Genomic DNA, 24,092 nt, shown 5'->3' on the forward strand with positions numbered 1-24,092 from the left:
GTTGTTAAACATTTACTGTTTAACAGCACTGCCTATACCCACCACAGAGAATGAAATAATTAGGTGACTAAACCCCATACAGCTATCAATGTAGTATCTTGTGCACTGATTTGGTACTTCATAATGGAATAATGCTTCAGTACATAGCCCAGATAAAGCAAATCATTCCATTCATTCATTTGGATCATTAAACGTTCATTGAGTTCCTTCTAAATGCCAGGCCCAGATGTAGATAATAAGATTACTGAAATCAACAAAAGTCATTATCCTCTGGGAGTTTATAATCTAGTGGGGTGGGTAGGTTACAAATAGATGGATAAATAGCTAGATAGATGATTGATACGTGGATGGATGGATAGACAAGGGAGAAGTACACATAATACCACATGATAAAACTATATATATAATATGTAGTTTTAATAATAAAGGCATGAGTAAAGTAGTTGAGGATTATATAGATATAATAAAGGCATGAGTAAAGTAGTTGAGGAACATTCGAGGCAGTTATTAATTCTCTTTGAAGGAGTTAAGGAAGACTTCACAGAGGAGGTGACATCTTAAACTGTGCCTTAGAGGATGACTAGACCTATTTAATGGAGAGGGTATTGAGTATGGCTCATCCTACCTAACTGTACTTCCTTCTGACTCCAGCTATCACAAAGGCCACCTCATAAGGTTTGGGAGAATTAAATAAAATAATCCACATATATTACTTACAACAGTACGTTTCACAGGGTATACAAATAATAATTGTAGCTATTTTAATTACTATACCAAACTGAAGAGGCCATCAGGCCTGAAGACCAACAAGGGAGAAAATTCAGTGCCTCAGTCTCCAGTGAAAATTTTATATACTTGACTCCTTTCCAGACTGAGGCATGCTGTTCATTAGGCTCAGCTTTACTGCAGACTCCTTCCTTTTGAGCTCTGCAGCTATCAGAAATCTTTCCAGCCGGGATTTCATTTGCAGAATTTTGTTTACAAGACTAAATCTTAAATAAGTCCTCCAATGTCTTTGGCATTGTCTCTCTGCCTTCTCCTCCCAATTTTAGACCATTATCACACAATACCTTCTTTAGAAGTTATAGCTAAACAAAATTATCTCTGACAAGTACATTTTTTATACAATTCAGCATTCAGATCAGGCACTGATAAGAGCCTTGGGTAGGACAGAGAAAAACATCATCTTGAAGTAGCTCGTCAAAGAAAAAGTACCTGCAATTGTGTTATTATCAAAGAGCAACAACTGTTTTCTTTCTATTATTATATGAAATAAAAACAAGATGACAAAAATGCACATGGTTATTTAATGACTGCAGTGCCAGAATTCCCTCTGCCCTCTTCTTTCCTCTACCTCCCCTAGACTGATATCAAGAGCCCTGCCCAGAACTTCAGCCTAACTTTTATCTTCCAAAGATTATGTTTGCCTTAGTTTTCTTCCCCACCCGCGTCCCCCTGGTCTTTTGATTAGCTCAGTATTTCCTTCTTGAGTATGATATTCAGGTATCCAGGTACTTCTTGATAGCATAAGACTTGTTTTTCTTCAAAATTGGGCTTCTATATTATCCAGTATTTTGCTATAATTAAATTTTTGATTATTGTTTTATACAATAAATGAGACAAGTGATATTTAAGGACATTCATAATCCTGCCTCCTTCTTTGAAGATCAAACAACCAGAGTTCTTGAGGTGCTTTAGCAAAATCAGAGTTGGAAATGACCTAAGAACTTCAAATGACTACTGGAGAAAATGAAACTGATTTTAGAAATTGTAATTTATTTTTTAAGTATATCATTCTAACACTTTAATAATAGCCTTCTTTTCAATAGAGCTCTGTAGGTACACTGTTACTTTCCACTGATGTTAGATATATAGGAAGAACATTAACTTTTCCAAGCCACTTAGGAACTCTTTAGAGTCTGGAACATCCTGAAGAACAATCATTTCCTGTAAATTTTTCTAGTTCATGACTTCTTAATAGTAATGTACAAAACATTAAAATGTTGTCCGGAAAAACTTCTTTACTCTCTTCCAAGATTTTAATGATCTTTAATCAGAGCAGTTTTCAGCTAAGATCATGTTATCGTTCTTTGTTTTTGTTCCATTGAAGAGAATGATTAACAGGCCATTCATTGTTCATCCATCAGCTATATTGTAATACATGCTAATTATTTAAAACATTATGTATTGTATAGTGCCAAGACAACACCAACCATTTCCTAAATAAATAAATTTACTTACTCACATTCATAGCTCATTACCTTGGTATAATAACAATTCAGCTGCTTTTCTCTCGTTGTTGAAGTATAGAACTTTTGTTTATCATATTTTAGGGAAAGTAAAACTACATTTATCCATTTTAAGTGTTGACTCTATTATTAAGTCGTTTAGTACTTAGATTTTTGGGGGTGGGAGTTGAGTTGTATATGTGAATATGTTAAATTCTAAATATGTTCAAAATGTATTCTTCTGAAATTTTATTTATTAAAAATATTTTTCATATTCTTTCTCACTGGCCAGATTTCTCATTTTTAAAAGCTTATGTCTATTTGTAATGGAAACCTGAGCTAATCCCAATGGTAAACATGCTCAGTGGCTTAGAAGTCAACAGAGAAATACATTTGATGAAAGCCTTGAGTAGATAGCAGAATCATCATTAATCACCATTAAACTAGAGCCTTTAGCTAATTTCTATTCTTTCTTTATATGAACTATTCCATTCAGTGTCCTTCTATTTAATGACTTTCTGCTTTAGGCATTGGAAATAAGCTTTTGCTATTGGCTAAGCATACTATTATGTATTTTGAATATATATTTTGAATATATTTTTCTCAAAAAGTCTTAAACTGGAGTGTATTCTTATCTTCCTAGTAAGAAGGCTAAAACTCATAGTTTAAATTAAATTAAGTTAAATCTTTGACTCTTAGGTGCTAAGAGACACACAAAGGTGAGGAAGATACTGTGCTGGCCTTCAGGAGTTTGTAGTCTAATGGGGGTTTGAAAATTAAACATGAACACGTTTACATACACATGCACACATCTATGTATGTATAGATAGATAGATATAGATATAGGGATAGATATAGAGATAGAGATAGGTATAGAGAGAGAGAGAGAGAGAGAGATAGACACAGCCCTATGACAAGAGGTCATGTGTGATGAATTACACACACTGTCTCTTGTCATAGGGCTGTGTGTGAATAAAAGGCATAAAACCTTTACACTATTATAATGCTGTGAAAAAAGGCATAAAACTACAATATGGGGAATCTTATCTTTCCTTAAATTTTGCATATCTAAAATTTTAGCTCAGCAAACTGGATGATCTGAGAAGTCTCCGATAAAGATATGCACAGTGCACACCATGCTAACCTGTCTTTTAAAAACTAAACAAATTAAAGCCTGTATGCAGCTATGAATCATAGCAACAAGACTAGACATCATGACAGACCTAAAAAGACAAAGCCTAGAGTAGACAAAATCAGAATCCTAACTACTGAAATTGAAAAGCCAAATAAGTAGTTAGGTTTCAGATATGAAAGAAAAGCAAATTGGACAAAAACCAATCAGGATAGCATGGGATGCATGAGTACCTAGTGGCTTTGGATGTCAGGATAAGGTTCTAAGACAAATATTAAAAATAAGACATGTTCTATGTCAGCCAAGAAGTGTCATATATTTCCTGCTGAGATAAAGATATTCTTCATCCTGCAGTTGGGAATCAGTATTTCCCTATTAGGTGATGGGATATGGATGAACCTGGCCAAATGGGGAAGGCGAAGCCTGAGGACGTACTAGGAGTCAATAGTAAAGTTGGGTTTAAAATTTTAATTTTGTTTTATAAACATGTTTTCTGAAGCAGATCTCTTGGATATATGTAAAAATAATTATGTTTTTGTAGCTTAGAATAGTCTTAATATATTTATTAAGTATTTCTACCTAATATTCTTTAGCTAAAGATATTCCTGAAATTTACGTAAGCCAGTATTTGGCTACTATTTAATCATCATCATCATCATTATCATTGTCATCATTTGTCATCACTTGTTTTGTGTCAGATATTGTGCTAAGTACTTTACACACATTATCTTGCTTAATCCTTGCAGCAAGCCTTGGAGATAGGCACAATTATTATCCATATTTTAACAGATGAAAAACTGAGACTCATAGAAGCAATTGATCCAAGATCACAAACCTAATAATCTATGTAGCCAGAATTCAAATGATTCAGTCCCATTCCAGAGCATTGGCTCTTAATGATTACATTATTGCCCTTACTACTGCCAGAGTTAAAACTTACAGTTTTCCATTTGAATTTAGATGATATAATAATCCCATGAGCAAAAACAAATAAGAAATATATTACCAAAACTGCTTTCATATTCAATAATAAATTACTTTAAAAGAAAGAATAGCAGCCGGTTTTCTTTTTTATTATAAATTATAAGAATCAGAGAAAAGTCCCCCATATGCAGTATAGTATCTATTGAACAATTTTATAGCTTTGAAAAATTTCTTAAAACTTTGATTTTCGTATGAATAAATGCCCAAAAAACATATAAGTAAAATGAAATCTTTCCAAATATACCTTACCTTGAGATCACATTTACTTTCAATACATTTTGTGAAAAAATATATAGATATGTCATTTATTGTATTATATAGTATACAATATATTATTATATAGTGTACATATTGTATATATTATATAGACAGATATAACATGGATAATGTTGATACCATTCATTTAAATGCTATTCTAGGCAATGGCTTTCATCATTGTCATTTAAGGCAAAATGGTATTTTAAAATGACTTTATTTGAAAAATAATATTATGATCTAAATTGTCTTTGAATAAATGCACTGTATATTAATAATGTTTCTTTTAAAATTAAACCCTCTGGCTCTATTTAAATAGATATTTCCTGGGAAAAGGCAGCAATTTTTAGAAGAATTTAATTGTATGCTTTTTGATAATTGAGAGTTTATCTAACAAGATAGAAAGTTAAAGTGGACTAAGAAAGGCTAATTCTCACCTAATTTGAATATATGTTGCTAGATTAATGGATTTAACTAAAATTTTATGGAGCCTTAGAAATAATTTCTTTACGTTAGAAGAAGAGTCAACTTTTAAAATGGATAGCTAGATACTGAGAGGTTTTGGAAAAAAAATATCAACAGATAACTTATATCGAATTTACTGTTTATGCTCTGTTGCCACTCAATTTATCTTGGTCAAAATGTTTATATCTATCTAATACTTGCAATGAATTGTCATTCGTGGGGGATTGTTTATTAGGTAATTATTCTCTAAGACATAGCAAGTGGTTGATATAAAATAATCATCTTTCTAAGGCTTTATGGAATTTGCTAATATCTGTGATTAGAAAATTCTCCTTTGCAAAATTAACTAGTTAAGAGTGTGTCAGCATTAAGTTTGAGGCACATCTAAACAAATCAAAATCAATTAGCAGATAATCTCTTAACCCAATAATAGTCATATTTGATGTTTATAGTAAGAATACTGTTGTATCACCAAGTTGTAATAATACCGTAATACTACAGGCTACATTTACTTACATTATGCCAGATATCACATATGTCTTAGTTCTAGGCCTTGCAAAAAAAAAGATGATATTATCCATTTTTTTATAAGAAGCCTTTTACAGATTAAATGATTTGCTCAGATTTAGTCAACTAGTGAGAGTTTTTCTTACTTCAGGTTTCCAGACTCCAAAGTCTATCCTTTTTACATCTCAACAAGACGACTCTTAGCAAATGATTTTTTTGTTGTCAGAATAAAGTTAAATTTTGTCCATTAGTTTTTACATTAAATGTATTTTATGAGACTAGGTCATTAACGTAAAGCATTTACGATGGTTTTTAATTTACCAGAATATTTGAACACCCAAGAATACCCTGCAACCCTGGCTATGCCAGTTAACTATCTGATTATTTCAATTCCAGGAAGTTTGAACTATTGTAAATAATAATGACTTTTTCTAGTATTTCTAGGATTCATCAAAATCCAGCAGCCACTTTGAAATTAAACTTTCTCTTTTCTCTTGGCTTTTCTAAAAAAGTTAATGGTTGAATAATTAGATTTTATATTATCTCTAGGTTTTCAGTGAAGCATAATGAATTAATTGATGGCTACTAGAATTAGTTTCTATAAGTGATAATGGCAGCTTTATTATACTTGGAATTTTAAAAAAATTTTATTAAAAAATAAAAAAATTATACTTCCTAATATTAAGCCAAATGCTCATTTCCCAGATCTTACCTAAATGTTCTTTCCTGAGGCCAGCGCTGTTTTGAAACTATTTTAATGGCCTTCATTGGGGTGTGGTAAAAACATTCTAATTACTTTGCTGAAAACAAAGGTTTCATATAAACTGAATTTTTCTTTTAGGATAATTGCCATTCACTTTTGTTTTATATGCAACTGAGTGGGATTTTGCAGTTTCCTCTGTGGACAATGAAAGTGCTGAAATAGGAGAAAGCTAATAATTGCTTTGTGTGGTAATACTGACAACTTCTGCGTATTTGTCAATCTGTGTTAACAGTATCGATCAGGATGGGATCCTCATAGAGGGGCAGATAATGTTTCTACTAAATCTTCGGACAGTGATGTAAGTGATATATCTGCGGTTTCAAGGACTAGTAGTGCTTCTCGTTTCAGCAGCACAAGCTACATGTCTGTCCAATCAGAACGCCCAAGAGGAAACAAGAAAATCAGGTGAGTAAGGGGATTTCAACAACAAACTTCTCCAAATATGTTTTAGAAGGTCTTTGTGTTTCTTGGATGAACATAAAATTATATATTTCTAAAAGGTTAATATCTATTTTAAAGCGAGGGGAGCTCAATTTCAGTACATACTACTTTTTAATATATTTTAACACACATTTTGGACTTCTTGCACCGAAAAAAAAATGTTATGGAACTGTGGATAATTTTGCTTACTAGATCACTGGAAATAATACCTTTTTTCATGTTTGTAATTTAAAAATTAAGACCTTTTATTACATCTTTACTGAAATAAAAGTGATGGCTGAGACTTGAATTTTTCATGTTCCAAGGAACATGAAAATAATTTATTTTGTTATTAGAAAACATAAGAATAATACTTTTTCAGTAGTATGCTTTCCCGTCCACTTGAATTTTTTATGTATTCATAGAAAAAGTCATCTTCTCAAGAAAATTTATGCATGTAGTATATAAGTTAGTATAATTTGCGTTTCTTACTTGTCCTATAGATTTTATAGATGCCTAAGCTAAATTTTGTTTTACTCTTATTGGATTAAAAAATTTATAATAGGGAGATCACAGCTTTTACCTTTTTTCATGTAATTTTGTAAAAGGAAAATGATTTTAAAACTATTACAATTAAGTGCTATTTATACAGTGCTTCTCTGGTATACACTGAAGTAAGTTTTCAATATTTAAAAGATATAATTTTTACTTATGTTTTGATAGTTTTATTACCTTTCTGTTTAATTTCATAAGTGTTTTTTCTTGACTTTCTTTTTTTGTGTGTTTATTTGCATGCCTTCAATTTGTGTTGCTTTCAAAAGACCAAAGGGAATAGAAGAGGGAGGGAAAGAAGGGGATAAGCATGAAGAGATAGTTCATGAGAAGGAAGAGGTAAAGGAAGAAAGAATTAATGAGAATGAGAAAGGGAAAGAGATTGCCAAAATGTGTAATAAGGAGAAAAACAGAGAATCAGGAGACGAGGAAAAAACACAAGATATACCCGAGCAAGGGAAAGAAAAAGAACAGTGGAATAAAGAGGATTTGCAAAGGAGATTCTCACAAGATGATACCAGGTAAAATATGTTATTTGTAGGCATTTCCCATTAGTAATGTAGTCTTTTTTACTATTCCTAAAAATTATTTTGCCATTTACATTTGCTTTATTTTCTTGTGTTTTATCTATTTTGCTTCTAATAATACTAATTAATATGTTGATAAACTATTATCAAATAGATTGATTTATTAAACAGTCTTGAATTTGTATCCACTAGCTCTGAGAGTCTGATTTATTTGGTTCCCAAGTTCGTTATGAGTAGCTGAATCAAATGTAAATTTCCCTGTGTCTCTTTTAACATGAATTACTGTATATCTTCTTTATCTGTAAGGCCTAATAAAGATCATTGAAAAGAGAAACTTGAAAATTCTTTACCAATATTGAAAACTGCTTCAGATAAAAATAAGGCAAAGTTCTTTAAAATGAACTTCTGAAGTGGCTGAAAAAAATTGAACTTACTTTACAAGAAATATTATGTCCTAGAAACAAACTTCAAAAATGAATGAGAAAACAGGTAGCGAACAGTAGACTTTATTCTGGCTCTGGTTCCCTTGCTGCTTCTTAGTTTTCTGGTAGGTTCTAGTGCAGTTTCAGTCCTGCAGAAGATTACAAAGCAGGAGCAATGTTTTTTAATACTCTGAAAAGAAAGAATAGATACCTTAGGGTTTATTAGAAGGCAAACATGGGTTGTGCTTTTCTTAAACTCGTGCCATTAGATAAATTTCTGCAGAGGGAACTTTGAACAGGGAGAAAGGCAGGGAAAAAATACAGGCAGCATGGCATAAAAACAACTGTATTTTAATTTTCATAGCACAAGCCAGTAAGTAAGTATGAAGCTATCTTTACAGTATTATATGTATTACATACAGTCAACTTAGCACAAGTGTGCAGTAAGACTTTATCCTTCTGCTTGAGGATATGAGGTTGTTCTAATTACATTTATATGAGACTGAAAATTGTAAATTATGTACATTTTGGAGGGATTGAATTTTCTAGTAGTCCAGAATTTGATTTTGTGTTAGTACAAATCCTGCTCAATAAAAGCACACCTTATTTATAAGCAAGATTTTGCCTTATTATATCTAAGCCCAATCTAAAATTGTGCTTTTCTCACTTTTCTCACAGTGAGACAGATAATTGGGATAGATCTCTACCCATTGAGTATACAATTCAGTGATTTAGCCAGTGTCCCTTCACTTGTTATCTTAGATATATTTAACTGTATTTGTGCTCTATGACAGTTTCTCTATAACAGGCATTAAACATAAAAATGAATCTTAAGGCATATTTTATTATTTGAGTCTAAATTAGTAATTTCAAATCTGTCTTTGGTATTCATCTAACTTTTGATAATTACATTGGTTTACTAATAAAGATGACCATTTTTCTGATTTGTTGGGCATAGGATTATTTCATCACTAATTCACAGAGAAAAGCTTTCCAAGGTGTCCTTGGAAAGATACATAGAGCTTCCTTTCTTCCAAGAGCAAAGAAAAGAATGAGTCTCTAATGTGTTTTCTACATACTGTATAGATGAGAACACATGAGTCCATTGGTGTTTGCCCGGAGCCCAGATCCCACACTGCCATACCTGGCTTGCTGGGCAGAGATTCAGAGACGACTATAACCTTAAGTTTCTGGTTTTTAAATAGTACTTGCTTCATTATTTCTTCAAAAAAAGAGCACATTATTTTCCAAGGAAAAGGGAAAGATGGTATATTCTAGAAATGCAGTTCATCAAAGCACTACACTTAGCTTAAGTAACTGTGTAATACTTCTGGAACTGTAAACTAGAGGAGACCATGTTGATCTCTGTAGGGAACATATATCCTGGAACATGGCAAGAAGTATCAACGGCAGTTGTTTATAAGGAAATATTGGGGCCAGGTGCAGTGGCTCACGCCTGTAATCCCAGCACTTTGGGAGGCTGAGGTGGGAGGATCACGAGGCCAGGAGATCAAGGCCATCCTGGCCAACATGGTGAAACCCCGTCTCTACTAAAAATACAAAAATTAGCTGGGCATGGTGGTGTGTGCCCATATTCCCAGCTACTCGGGAGGCTGAGGCGGGAGAATCGCTTGAACCCAGGAGGTGGAGGTTGCAGTGAGCCGAGATCATGCCACTGCAGTCCAGCCTGGTGACAGAGCGAGACTCCATCCCCAAAAGAGAAAAAGAAAATGTTGGTAGCACTCATTAATCATTTCAACATAGGCTTTTGAATTTGCTTTTACTTCTTAGAATAAATCTCAGTCTTTATTGTGAGAGAAAATATGTCTGAGTATGCCAAGCATCATTTTGTTTTGGTAGTTGATAAACACAATCATAGATTGTTTAAATATTAATAACAGCTTATGTTCTTATACAACATTATTGTAAATAATCTTATTCTATAATACAGGCTGAATAGTCCATATCTGAAATGCTTGGGACCAGACGTGTTTCCGAGTTTGGATTTTTTTCAGATTTTGAAATTTTTGCATATATATAATGAGATATATTGAGGATAGGACCCACGTGTAAACACTAAATTCATTTATGTTTTATAAACACCTTATACACATAGCCTGAAGGTAATTTTATCCAGTATTTTTAATACTTTTGTGCATGAAACAAAGTTTGTCTGCATTGAACGATCAGAAGCAAGCAAAGACGTCTGTCTCAGTCACTCGTGGACAGTCTGTGGTTGTTTGGCATCATCGCCATTTCTGACTCTGAATTTCTGTGGTCCCAACCAATAGTCACTTTTTTGCACTTATTAACACATAAATACTTAACAGTAAAAAATATGACAAACTATTAATACAGTGAAAGGGTAATGTGTTCAGGGAACTAAGCAGCATAGTAGCATCACCGGAACACCTATATCAGCTGTTAAGCAATAGCAAAAAAAAAAAAAAAAAAAAAAAAAAGGCAGGCTTTCAGTCTCTCCCTACAATGTCATGTTGTGATTTAAAGGTTACTGTGCATTGTGGCACTCAGAAAGTTTTGGATTTTGGAGCAGTTAGGATTTCAGATTTTCAAATTAGGGAATGCTCAACCTATATATGATTGACATGTTTTATATTTTATTTGAAATCTGAATTTTATTAAGCGTGGTCCAAAAGTAATTGCAGCTTTTGCCATTACGTTTAATGGCCATTACTTTTAATGCCATTAATTTTAATGGCAGAAGCCGCAATTACTTTTGCACCAACCTAATATGAAGAAAAAAAACTTACCTCAAAGTTTAATATTTATAGCAATGCTAGTACTTACAATTAACACAGTAACTAAAATAAACAGAATCCATTGTAATTACTATTTTCATTAATTAGATCTAATTGTATGATACAGATCTTACTGCATAATTATGTTCATTTTATAGTAAGTCACATTATAGTAAGTCTACTGAATGTAAAAGGAGAAATGAATAGCAAAGAGTAAGTTCAAAAACAGTTTGTTAAGTGTTTGAATATAATATTTTTCCTGTTGAGTAATAAGTAATATATTTATACTTAGCTATATTTACAAATACATCAAAAAGAAAAATTTAACAAGTTTAGTGAAATTAAACATGTTGAAATTTCTAAGCCTGAGAGTGATGCTGTTTCTTAGCCGTGTGTGGATGGATGTTTGAGGATAGTTCCATATCCGAAGTGTCATCAGGATGGCCTTAACAAATTCATAAGAATATTTCATGAAATATTCAGAGAGAGGCAATCTTAAGTAATTTGCAATGGAAGATAGAAAAAAAAATACTGAAAAGCATAGTATTGTCAAAATCAACAATGTTGGTAACTTTGTGTTCAAACTAAAAATCAATAAATTATTTCTCTATATTCTTATGGTTCTCAGGCATATCTATAAATGCTATGGAATTATCATTACTCTTTTTTAAGAGAATTGCTCTTTTTAAGCTAGAGAATTTTTTAAGGAAAAATTTGTCATCAGTTCAAATTTTCATGAGTACCCAATTGTAAGAGACTTAAGCCATTTCAATTATCTAGCAAAAGATCTCATAATCTTTAGAAGGGCAAGCAGAACAATCGTTAATGAAACATTTACTCAGAATCATTGCTGCTAACATATTCTAGATCAGAGTTAGTGTGAAAACAGATTACATAACCATGTGATATAACTTTATATATACAGCCTATTTATGCCTATATTATAGAATTTTAAAGGGGAAGCAGAGGTCTCTTGAAAATAGTTGTGATTAGGACTCTAAAATATGAAGATTGTCATCCTGACTGCCGTATACACCTATCCATTTTGTGTGTCTAGGCTTTTTAGCTTGTTAAACAGAAGAATGGATTTTTCAATGATTCATGCACCTTTCCATAGCTTAGATGATAGTACGCAGCAAACAGGAAAGTGAGCATTGCCTTTTATACTGATGATTTGCCTTTATTATCATAAATTCAAGAGGTAATTGGTTCTTTGACCACTGGTACAACAAACAGCTGAACATAAGTTTCTACTATTTGGTAGATGTTTCCAGACAGTATTTAATATTCCATTCCAATATTCCATCAAGCTTAGCTGTTGTTTTTGTTTTTGTTTTTTTAATTTTCTGGAAGTGTGTTTCAGTGCCAACTCATCCCAGAGGGTATGATGGGCTATGCTTCTCCACCAAGTATTATGTGTGGCTTGTACTTTCTTTTTTGTTGTTGTTTTCTTCTTTATCATTAAGGCTATCTTCTGTTTATCACCAATGAAAATCTTATAAGCTCAAGTAACTTCTACTCTGTTTTATGATTGTGCTTAATACTCAACTGGGAACTTTTTAAAAGTACTTGAACATCACTGCTAAAGTTATGGTTCTGCATTTTTAAAACACCACAGGTAATTATAATGCCAGTAGAGTGTAGGTGCTATTCCTCCTCTCTTTTTGGTTGCTTGTATTTCCTAATGAAATTTCAGTTCAACTTGTCAATTCAGGGGGAAAATTTCTGGGATTTTGATAGGGATTGTGTTCTGTTAGGTCAATTTTAGGATTGTTGCCATTTTAAGAATATTAAGTCTTCTAATCCATGAGCACAAAATGTTGTTCCATTTATTTTTTCTTTATTTTTCTGCCCCATATGATCTGCAGAAAACATTTATTTTTTCTTTACTTTCTCATTTTTTTCTCTTATTTTGAGATAGCATCTCACTGTGTCACCCAGGCTGGAGTACAGTGGTGCAATCATGGCTCACCGCACCCTCTATCTCTCCAGGCTCAGGTGATCCTCCCACATCAGCCTCCTGAATAGTTGTAACTACAGGGGCACGCCACCACACCCAGCTAATTTTTTAAAAACATTCTGTAGAGACGGGATTTGGCCATGTTGCCTGGGCTGGTTTCGAACCCCTGAGCTCAAGCAATCCTCCCTCCTCAGCCTCCCAAAGGGCTGGGATTATGGGTGTAAGCCACCATACCCAGCTTCTTTACTTTCTTGCAATGATGTTTTGTAGTTTTCAGTATATACATATTTTACTTCTTTTGTTAAATTTATTCCAAGTATTTTGTTTAGATGCTATTGTAAATTGAATTGTTTCGTTACTTTCATTTTTCATTGTTCATTGCTATTGTATAGAAATACAATTAATTTGTGTATGTTGATCTTGTATCCTTGCTGTACTCATTTATTAGCCGTAATAGTTTTTTTGTGAATTCCTTAGAATTTTCTGTATAGGAGATCATATCACCTGCATTTAAAGATAGTTTTACTTTCTCTTTTTCAATCTGAATCCCTTTTATTTCTGTTTCTTGCCTAATGAATCTCCTCTACTATGTTGGTTAACTTATGGCTAGAACCTCCTCTACTATGTTAAGTAGAAGAGACTCATGGAAAGTTCTTAAAGAAACAGCAATAGACATATAGAATTACTTTTACAGTAGCTATCCAAGCATTTTTGAGGATATTGTATCTTATGCTACCATCCATTTTAGAATAATCTAGGTAAAACTTTAAGATTTTATTATTATCTCTCTTAAAGAACTGATATAGCTGTCTTAGTGATAAGAAAACAGTGTAGCCCATTGTATTTTCTTTTTTATCTAGTCTGTCGGCAAGTTCAAGTGAAATGCCAAAAACATACTAATCCCATTCAATTTCTTTATATATATATATATATAGAGAGAGAGAGAGAGAGAGAGAAAGAGATAGGGTCTCACTCTGCTGCCCAGGCTAGAGTGCAGTGGCACAATCTCAGCTCACTGCAATTTCCATCATCCAGGTTCAAACAGTTCTCCTGCCTCAGCCTCCCAAGTAGCTGGGATTACAGGCATGTTCCACCATGCCCAGCTAATTTTTATATTTTTAGTAGAGACAGAGTTTTGCCATGTTGCCCAGGGGCTGGTCTCAAATTCCTGAACTCAACTGATCCACCCGCCTCAGTCTCCCAAAGTGCTGGGATTACAGGTGTGAGCCACTGTGCCCGGCCTTCTTGGACTATGTTAATACTACCATATTAGATATAATAATTGAAATTTTTCACCATTGTCTATTTTTTGTTGTACACATTTAAGGTGTAAAACGTGATGTTTTGATATGCTTATTTTGAGATATATATATATACACACACACACACAAACACACACACACATCTATACATACACATAGCATTTACTGTAGTCAAGCAACTTAACATACCCATTGTCTCATATAGTTACCTTTCTTTCTTTCTTTTATTTTGTGTGTTAGGGGTACCTAAAATCTACTCTCTTGTTTGCCTCTTTTTTGAGGGTTTGTTTTTCTAATTCTATTTTATTACAATTACAAGTTATGTAAGTTTTTGTTACATAACTGAAATTATGTATGCTGTTAAATTTAGTTAGCCGTTTTTATATTTTATCAGGCAAACTTTATTTAGGATTTGATCTCATTGCCAGTCTCTTCTTGAAACATTTTGTTTGCCCTCTTGGCTTTTATGATTGTCTCTTAGTTCTCCGTACACTCTGGCCACCTCTATCTTCTTTGTGAGCTTTCTGTATGTCCTCCATGTTGACATTTTCCAGGATCCCATCCTGGGCCCTCTTTTCTTCACTATCTATACCTATTATCTTGATGGTGCATTCTGCTTCGTGGCTTCAAGTAGCTTGTATGTATTGATAACTTCCAAATCTATACTTTCAACCCAGTTCTCCTTCCTAAGTATCTGCCAGATCTGTCCACTTGGGTTCTCGACATCTTCCTGTGTGTCCAAGGGGCATGCTAAGCTCAGCATGTAAAATTAAATTCATTATACCTCTCACCAAACCAGCAGCCAAAATAAATAACTTATTCCTTCTTCTATACACTTAGTCTCAGTGCAAGGCCTGGTATCTTTGCACCTGCTCAAACCAGAAGCCTGAGCATCACTCTTGATTAGTTCTTCTCCACTGGGCACAATTCTTTCCCTCCATTCACCAAATCTTGTTAATTCTAATGCTTAATTGCCTCTGAAATATGTTTATTTCTCCATAATCCCATTTCTCCTTCGTAATTTGAGATATTATCTCTCATGGAGATTAGTTTAATAGGAAATTCTTATCTTAAAAAATAACACAAATCTAAGCTGTATTAGTCCATTTTCATACTGCTATGAAGAAATACCTGAGACTGGATAATTTATAAAGAAATAGAGGTTTAAATGACTCATAGTTCCACATGCCTAGGGAGGCCTCACAATCATGGAGGAAGGTGAAGGAGGAGCAAGGCACATTTTACACAGCAGCAGGTAACAGACCATGTGCAAGGGAAACGCCCTTTATAAAACCATCAGATCTCATGAGATTTATTCAGTATCGCAAGAGCAGCATGGGAAAAACCCATCCCCATAATTCAATTACCTCCCACCCAATCCCTCTAATGACATATGGGGTTTATGGGAGCTGTGATTCAAGATGAGATTTGGGTGGTGACACAGCCAAACCATATCACAAGCTCATTAGGATAATAGCATAAAATATGAGTAGTCAGTTCCTCTGAAGTAGTTAATTTGTGAAAACATCAGAGAAAAAGATCTCTGCTTTGGTAAATAAATAAGCAATATGGTATATCCATACAATGAAATATTATTCAGCTGTAGAAGGGATTGAACCACTGATTCATACTACAACATGGATGAAGTTTGCAAAACTTACACTAAGTAAAAGAAGAAAGGCACAAAAGGCCATATATTGTATTATTCCATTTATATGAAATGTCCAGAATAGGAAAATCCTTAGAAAAAAAAAAGTAGATTACTTCTTGCCAGGGGTTAAGGGGAAAGAAGACTGGAGAATGACTACTAATAGATACAGAGTTCATTTTTGGGCTGATGAAATGTTGTCAAAATAGATAGTGGTGATAGTCACACAACTTTGTGAATGTTCTAAAAGCTACTGAACCATATACTTTAAAAGGGCGTATTTTATCACCTATGAATTATATCTTTTGTAAATGCCAAAAAGAAAGTCTCCAAAAAAAGTGGGGGAAGGAGAATCTATAGTCTATGTTGCTTCTTCTATAAATATGATTTTAGTGGTGATAATATGCAAACAATATTTTGTTTAGGGTTTAGTTTGTTAAGCATCTTTTCTTTTATTCTAATACTCCTTCCAGCCTCCTTCCCTAAAATATTCATTCATCTTTTTTCTATTTTTTTCATTAGTGCATATATTTTTAAATTTCCAGAGTGCTGAAGATGAATAAAACACAGACCTTATGCTCAAGAAAAAGTGATTTTTTTTCCTTTCTGTTACTGTCCAAAATTTATTCTTTGGACATAAATATAATCATTGGCATTAAAATTGTGAACTGTCTACATATTGAAGATTCTCAGTTAATAATTACATATATTATTCTCAAAAATTTAGGAAAATTACTAGGTTAAATGTTGATACGCCATCATATTATTTTCCTATGTGGTAAACTTGAGTGTACTCATGACTTCACAGTCAATATATGGGACCCTGCACGTGAGAAATTTGAGAACAGGTAACATACATGGTCTGAAGAAAAGATCTGTCTGTAGATAGAGGACTGAGAAGGCACATCTACTAGAGTAAGAACCTGAAGATGGAGGAAATGGGATCAGAAACATAGCTGGATAAACTGGCTTGAAAAAGGAAAAACAAATATGAAAATAGATGTTATTAGATAAGGAGTTGGGAGGTTAGTTAATACTGCCTGATGGCCTCAATTTTCTCAATCACATACAAGGTAGGAATATAAGAGTTTAAAAGTTGAGTTGGGGGTTTGAAGATTTGGAATAGCTACTGAAGAAAATATGAGAAGTAGCTGACCATGGACAAATTAAAGGGTTGTTGAATAGTTCTGCAAGTTGGAGACAAACAGTTTCAAGAGACACCAGCATGAGAGAGCAGTGTGATCTTTCTCAGCAGCATTGAGACAGGTAAAGTGTAGAAACAGTTAAGTCACACTATAGCATTTATTGAGGAGTGGAGTTTTGATGGATGGGGTTGTTGAAAAAAAAGCAGTAGAAGGAAACTGAGAGTGGTTGTATAAATGTCAGTGCTAAATAAGAAGGAAGACAAGTTCATGTGGGAACTGATGAAGTAGGATAAAATAGATGAAGTCCAAGAATTGGAAAATTATGTGATATAGTAAAAATAGGGTTCAGGGAGGTAAGAGATTTTAGTTATAATATGTCTTTGAGGTTTGTGTGATGGCTCATGTCTGTAATCCCAGCACTGTGGAAGGTCAAGGCAGTTAGATAGCTTGACTCCAGGAATTTGAGACCAGCCTCTTCAAAAAATACAAAAATTAGGCAGGCATAGTGGTGTACACCTGTGGACTTAGCTACTTGGGAGGCTGAGATGGGAGGATCCCTTGAACCAGTGAGGTAAAGGCTGCAGTGAGCTGAGCTTGCACCACTGCACTCCAACCTGGTTGACAGAGTGAGACCCTGTCTCAAGAAAAAAATAAAAAGAGAGAGAGAGAATATGTCTTTGAAATGTAAGATTTTATGTAGATGCTATTCTATTAGTTGAAACATTATATGACACAGCATTGGAGTGAATAAAGTGTTAACGGAAGAGAAGATAAATATGAAGATAACTGAATTTATGTAGGTTTGGGATTATTGGGTAGTTGGTTAGGTTTTTGTAATGGCGATTTAAGTCCTTTAGGATTGTGGTAAAATTGAGAATTGAAGAAAAGTCTAAGCCAGCTCTCAAGGACTTCAGTAAATGAAGCAATGACCATTAGATACCAGAAAGGGAATAAAAGTGGTGGGGCTTCAGGAGGGGCAGACGTATAAGTTAGCATAGCCAGTTGTCATAAACTACGAAGAAATTTAAACTTTTAAATAAAAGTGGAAGGTAAGTATTCAAGAAAAAGTAGCAACTAGCCAGAAATATTACAACCTAGGAAGAAGGGTAAGTATTTGTTACTAGAAAGAACCTGAGGGGAAACAGCGTGTTCAAGGAAGAACCAGGTTTTAATTAAGATAAGATAAAAGTTGATATTGCATTGTGCATAGTGGAAAGGGTTCCCCTTGCTATTGGTGTCGCCACACTTTCAGGGTGATCATTTCTAGTAACTGATTGTATTTCTAATTCAATGCCATATCTCTCTTCATTGATATGAAATTGGACATCAGTGTCAATTTTAAAAAAAAGTTTTAATACAGAGTCTCATTTTGTCATCCAGGCTAAAGTGCAGTGGTGCTATCATAGCTCACTTCAACCTCGACCTTCTAGGCTCAAGCAATCCTCCTACCTCAGTCTCCCAAGTAACTGGTACTATACAGGTACATGCCACCATGCCTGGCTAATTTTTTAAAGAAGTTTTAGAAGGCCGGACACGGTGGCTCATTCCTGTAATCCCAGCACTTTGGGAGGCCAAGGTGGGCAGATCATGAGGTCAGGAGATCGAGACCATACTGGCTAACACGGTGAAACCCCGTCTCCACTAAAAATACAAAAAAAAAAAAATTAGCTGGGTATGGTGGCACGCACCAGTAGTCCCAGTCACTTGGGAGGCTGAGGCAGGAGAATCGCTTGAACAGGGAGGCAGAGGTTGCAGTGAGCCGAGATTGTACCACTGCACTCCAGCCTAGGTGAGAGAGCAAGACTCCATCACAAAAACAAAAAAAAAAAGAAAAAGAAAAGAGAAAAGAAGAAAAGAAAACATAACATTTTAATACAGACAGTGTCTCACTATGTTACCTACCCAGACTTGTCTTGAACTCCTGACCACAGACAGTCCTCTCACTGAAGGCTCCCAGAGTGCTGGAATTATAGGCATGAGCCCCCCAGCCTAAAATTCATTCTCATATCTTACATAAGTTTTAAGAGACTTTTACAGTTTTACTTTGTAATATAGTTAGTAACTTCTATTTATTTGTATTTCTGTGATAACTGGTTATTCTCTCCTTATTCAGAGATGCCTGCACAGATTATTTTTTACTGATTAATTTCCTTATAGAAAAAATAACAATTTAGAGTTATATACATTAAAAATGTCCATTATCATTCATTAATATATTCAACTTTTGTTTTATGGCATTACTATTAATCTACAGGTAAATATTATTTCTATTAACTTGTCTGCTATAGGGATAAAATGCATTTCTTTGCTCTTTTCACATTTAATTTCTAACATTTTTCCCACTGATTATACATTAAGGAGTAAAATGAATTTAGTATGAAAGTAGAGAAATCATGAAATTGGAATGAATTATACTGTATGAAATAATTACAGTAGAAAAAAATACTGCAGTAGCTTCCATTACATTCAATATTTATTTTTAAAAGCAAATAAGGGCCAGGCACGGTGGCTCACGTCTGTAATCCTAGCACTTTGGGAGGCCGAGGCGGGCGGATCACAAGGTCAGAGATCGAGACCATCCTGGCTAACACAGTGAAACTCTGTCTCTACTAAAAATATGAAAAGATTAGCCGGGCGTGGTGGTGGGCGCCTGTAGTCCCAGCTAATCAGGAGGCTGAGGCAGGAGAATGGCATAAACCCAGGAGGGAGAGCTTGCAGTGAGCCGAGATCGTGCCACTGCACTCCAGCCTAGGTGACAGAGCAAGACTCTGTATCAAAAAAAAAAAAAAAAAGCAAATAAGTACAATTTATCTATAGCTGTTATTCAAACTAAATGCAGTATTCTGACCAGTGACTCCCTCATAATCATGTTTATCCCTCATGATAAACAAATTTAACATACAGAAGTTCGAATTTTATAGATATAGTAAAAGAAAACGTTTGAAATAAAAAAAACTTTCATGCATGAGTATTATTGTTAGATGCCATGACATCAGTATAGTGTGGTACTATAGTATGACTTTATTTTCAAATTCTGATTCTCCATACAGAAAAAATGGAATCTAATCTTCAGGATACAAAAGTGAAAAAAAAAAAAAAAAATCCAAGAACACCTGGCCTGAGACTTTAGGATTTTAAGGAAGAAACAATTGCAGTCTTTATTTTTTAGCCATATCTTGACTTCAACCCTTTGCACTTCTTCTTGACCCTTCTCATTCCAGGATCTTGCCTTTGTTCCTTGTGCATATGTTCACGTTGTCTCTTCTACCTGAAATGTGGCTTCTGGTTTCTTTATGAGTAAAGTACCTACTCATCCTTCACCATTCAACTGACATGTGAATTCTTCCATGACGCACCTTCTCTTCTCTTACTTCACAGATTATATATAATATTCTTTTAAAATAATAGTTTCTCTTGTGATACCCATTTTCTCCCTATGATACAGTTATTTGAGTATATAATTAATCTATCATGGTTGATTAGTTGAGTATAGTATATCTCTTATTTTTATCTTTATTTTTCTGCCTCCCAGTGTCTACGATATTTCATACATAGTAGGGACTCAATAAAAGTTTGTTTATGAATAAATTAGATTGCAGTAAAACAGAGAAAGTTTACAGGTGTGAAGAGCTCCAAAGGAATAGAGCTTCTGACATAATGCAATACCCAATATGCTCGTCACAGTCTTCTTTGACAAAAGTTTTTAAATAGTCCAGGACAGGCTGGTATTGGTGGCTCACACATGTAATCCTAGCACTTTGGGAGGCCAAAGCAAGAGGACTGCTTGAGCTCAGCAGTTCAAGATCACCCTGGGCAACAGAGCAAGACTCCATCTCTACAAAAACTTTTAAAAAATTACCCTGTGATCACACATTCCGAGGCTGAGGCAAGAGGATAGCTTGAGCTCAGGAGTTCAAGCCTGCAGTGAGCCATGATCAAACCATTGCATTCCAGTCTGGGCAACAGAGAGAGATCCTGTCTCAATAAATAATAAATAAATAAATAGTCCAGGTGGTCTTTCCCCTGCCCCCCACAATGGAAATGAACTTCTATTTCAGGAATCAGTGGAAATTACTTCATAGTAATATATTTCATGGCTCATATGCATTCCATTTAGGAACAATTTGGTTGGTTGGTTGGTGGATTTACTGATATACGATAAATAGTCATTCCCCTCATCTTTTCATCTTTCAACAGAACTCTCTTTACACTATTTACACTCTTTACACTTTTGGGGCATATTCAAAGATTGGTATGAGTTTGCTTAATGTTTAAATTCTATTGGTGTTTTTTGTTATTTTTTCTTTTTTTTATTTAAGAGACAAGGGTCTTGTTTTATCACCCAGGCTGTAGTACAGTGGCATGATCATAGCTCACTGCAGCCTCCAACTCCTTGGCTCAAGTGATCTTCCTGCCTCAGCCTCCCAAGTAGCTAGGACTACAGGCATGCACTACCATGCCTGGCTATTTTTTTTTTTTTAATTTTCATTTGTGTTGAGATTGGATTTTGCTGTGTGCCCAGGCTGGTCTCAAACTCCTGTCCTCAAATGATCCTCCCAGCTTGGCCTCCCAGAGTGCTTGGATTACAGGCATAACCCACCATACCAAGCCTTTTGTTATCTTTTCTTATGGTTTTCTCCCACTCTTGTTAGATTTCATACAGGATTTTTAGATACAATGTAATTATCATTTGGAGACGCAAAAATAAGAAAATTTGTAGACTTAGTCTTCTGGGACTTTCTGTGAAAATATTTTGAATAGATACATAGTTGTCTGAAGACAACTGTGTATTTCTAGATAGTCTATTATTTACTCAACTTTCTTTTACTATTTCTGTATATCATAGTGTGAATTGCTACCTTGTATGGTACACCTGTCATATATAGAGACTGAGAGTTCTGATCTGGCACGTTGAGGATTAGACTGGCTTGCATTGCTAAGCTGTGAATGAGAACTTGATGCCATGTTACACTGACTCATAGTAAGCATACAATGAGTCTTCATCATTTTTCATCATGTGAATTTTTAGTATTTTAAGAAATAATACTGCCTGTAATCCCAGCACTTTGGGAGGCCAAGGCATGCTGATCATGAGGTCAGGAGATCGAGACCATCCTAGCTAACATGGTGAAACCCTGTCTCTACTAAAAATATAAAAAATTAGCCGGGTGTGGTGGCGGGCACCTGTAGACCCAGCCACTTGGGAGGCTGAGGCAGGAGAATGGCGTGAACCTAGGAGGCGGAGCGTGCAGTGAGCCGAGATTGCGCCACTGCACTCCAGCCTGGGCGGCAGAGTGAGACTCCATCTCAAAAAAAAAAAAAAGAAGTAATGTTTTAAGTCCCCCCAAAACATGCATGAGAGGTAATATAGCATAATGATTAAAATCTAACTCTGTATTCAGACAGAACTCGATTGAGTCCTTGCTCTGCCAGTTTCTAACAATATAAACTTGGGAAAATAAAAGCCACTCTCTTCATATGCTGGGGATAATAATAGTAATTTTCTTAGAGGGTTGTCATGAGAACTCAATGCAATAATGCCCTTAAGGCACTTAACACTTTCTGGCACATGACAAGCATTTCATAAATAGTAGAGATGGGTTTTTTAAAAAAAAAGGAATCAGAAAGAGGAAAACTAAATTTATAAAATTCTCACATATTTTAGCTTTTTAGAACTGCATATTCCACAGAAACTTTCCTCACACTTTGCCAGATGACAATTCAGAATAGGATAGATCCATTTTGCATTTCATACAAGAGAAAATATTTTCTGAAGTACCAAAAGATTTCATTATAATTTCACAAAGTAATAGGGTAGAGATTGTGGACAATGTTTATAAGGTTTGTTTCATAGTTTGATATGGTTGACCTTTAGTGGTTATGGAATTAAAATTATTTCATTTCTTAAATTGCCTTCATTTTATTCAGCAAATAATTTTTAACATCTGTATGCTAGACCCTGTGCCAAAATAGGGAAAATAGTTGTTAACAAAACCTATCTCTTTCCTCAAAGAGCATAAAGTCTAGAAGGGAGATGGATAAGTAAACAAATGATTACAATATAGAATAAAAAGTATAAAAAGTGGCCGGGCGTGGTGGCTCATGCCTGTAATCCCAGCACTTTGTGAGGCCGAGGTGGGTGGATCATGAGGTCATGAGATCGAGACCATCCTGGCTGACATGGTGAAACCCCGTCTCTACTAAAAATACAAAAAATTAGCCCAGCACGGTGGCAGGCGCCTGTAGTCCCAGCTATTCAGGAGGCTGAGGCAGGAGAATGGCGTGAACCCGGGAGGCAGAGCTTGCAGTGAGCCAAGATCGCACCACTGCACTCCAGCCTGGGCGACAGAGGGAGACTCCGTCTCAAAAAAAAAAAAGGATAAAAAGTAATTAGATTGATTTGAAAATAATACTTCCCATTGATAAAGCATTTTATAATCCTCTTAAGAATTTCACTTAAAGCTCTCTTGGAAGCTCAGATTGATGGAAAACTGATGTTATAAGTAAGAGGTTATCTAAATTGCCCAGTATTACATAAGTGTCAAAGTAGTGATACAAATCATACATTTGTAACCAAAGTTCAGGGTTCCTTCCACTTCACTACAGAATACTTTTTGAAGACATAAACTGTACGAGAAAAGATAAGTGAAACTCAGCCCTACATAAGGCAGAAAAACATTCTCAAAAGAAAATCTATAATTTCTAGCTGCCTCTAACCATTAAAAAGTCTTTTTCTGAATTAATAGCTTACGAACATATTTGAGAAGCTTAAACAGTTTTTCTTATCCTTGATCCAAACCAAACAAGGTTTTTAAATTATAAGAAATACAGTAATTAAAACATTACATATTATTTTGCACATGAGTCTCATGGGTTCTCTTGTTTAGTCTTTTTAAAATATTCCAGCTATGTGAATCTGAGAGGGCCTCTAGCTAAAATCAGTCAACAAGGTAAGAATATGAAGTATGAATACTTAGAAATATAAAATTGAATCTTTTAAATCAGTGCTTTTCAAGTGTATTTTCAGAAAGTTAATCCCATGCACTGATGCTTTAAAAAAGTT

At 34.5% G+C, this 24,092-nt stretch overlaps 1 protein-coding gene across 49 annotated transcripts in view; it reads left to right on the forward strand.

Moving 5' to 3' along the window:
- RIMS2 (regulating synaptic membrane exocytosis 2) overlaps positions 1–24,092 on the forward strand; it is a 765,294-nt gene that overhangs the window by 590,416 nt on the left and 150,786 nt on the right. For 18 of the 49 annotated variants that reach the window (XM_073018262.1, XM_073018263.1, XM_073018267.1 and 15 more), the window contains 2 exons: positions 6,567–6,739; positions 7,576–7,827. The exons of 15 other annotated variants lie outside the window; for them this stretch is intronic. In XM_073018262.1, coding sequence (XP_072874363.1) covers positions 6,567–6,739; positions 7,576–7,827 — 425 coding nt within the window. The remainder of the gene's footprint in view (positions 1–6,566; positions 6,740–7,575; positions 7,828–24,092) is intronic. 16 more of the 49 variants (XM_073018272.1, XM_073018274.1, XM_073018310.1 and 13 more) reach the window with 1 other exon arrangement.

This window comes from Chlorocebus sabaeus, chromosome 8 (assembly GCF_047675955.1).
Source record: "Chlorocebus sabaeus isolate Y175 chromosome 8, mChlSab1.0.hap1, whole genome shotgun sequence".
NCBI lineage: Eukaryota > Metazoa > Chordata > Mammalia > Primates > Cercopithecidae > Chlorocebus > Chlorocebus sabaeus.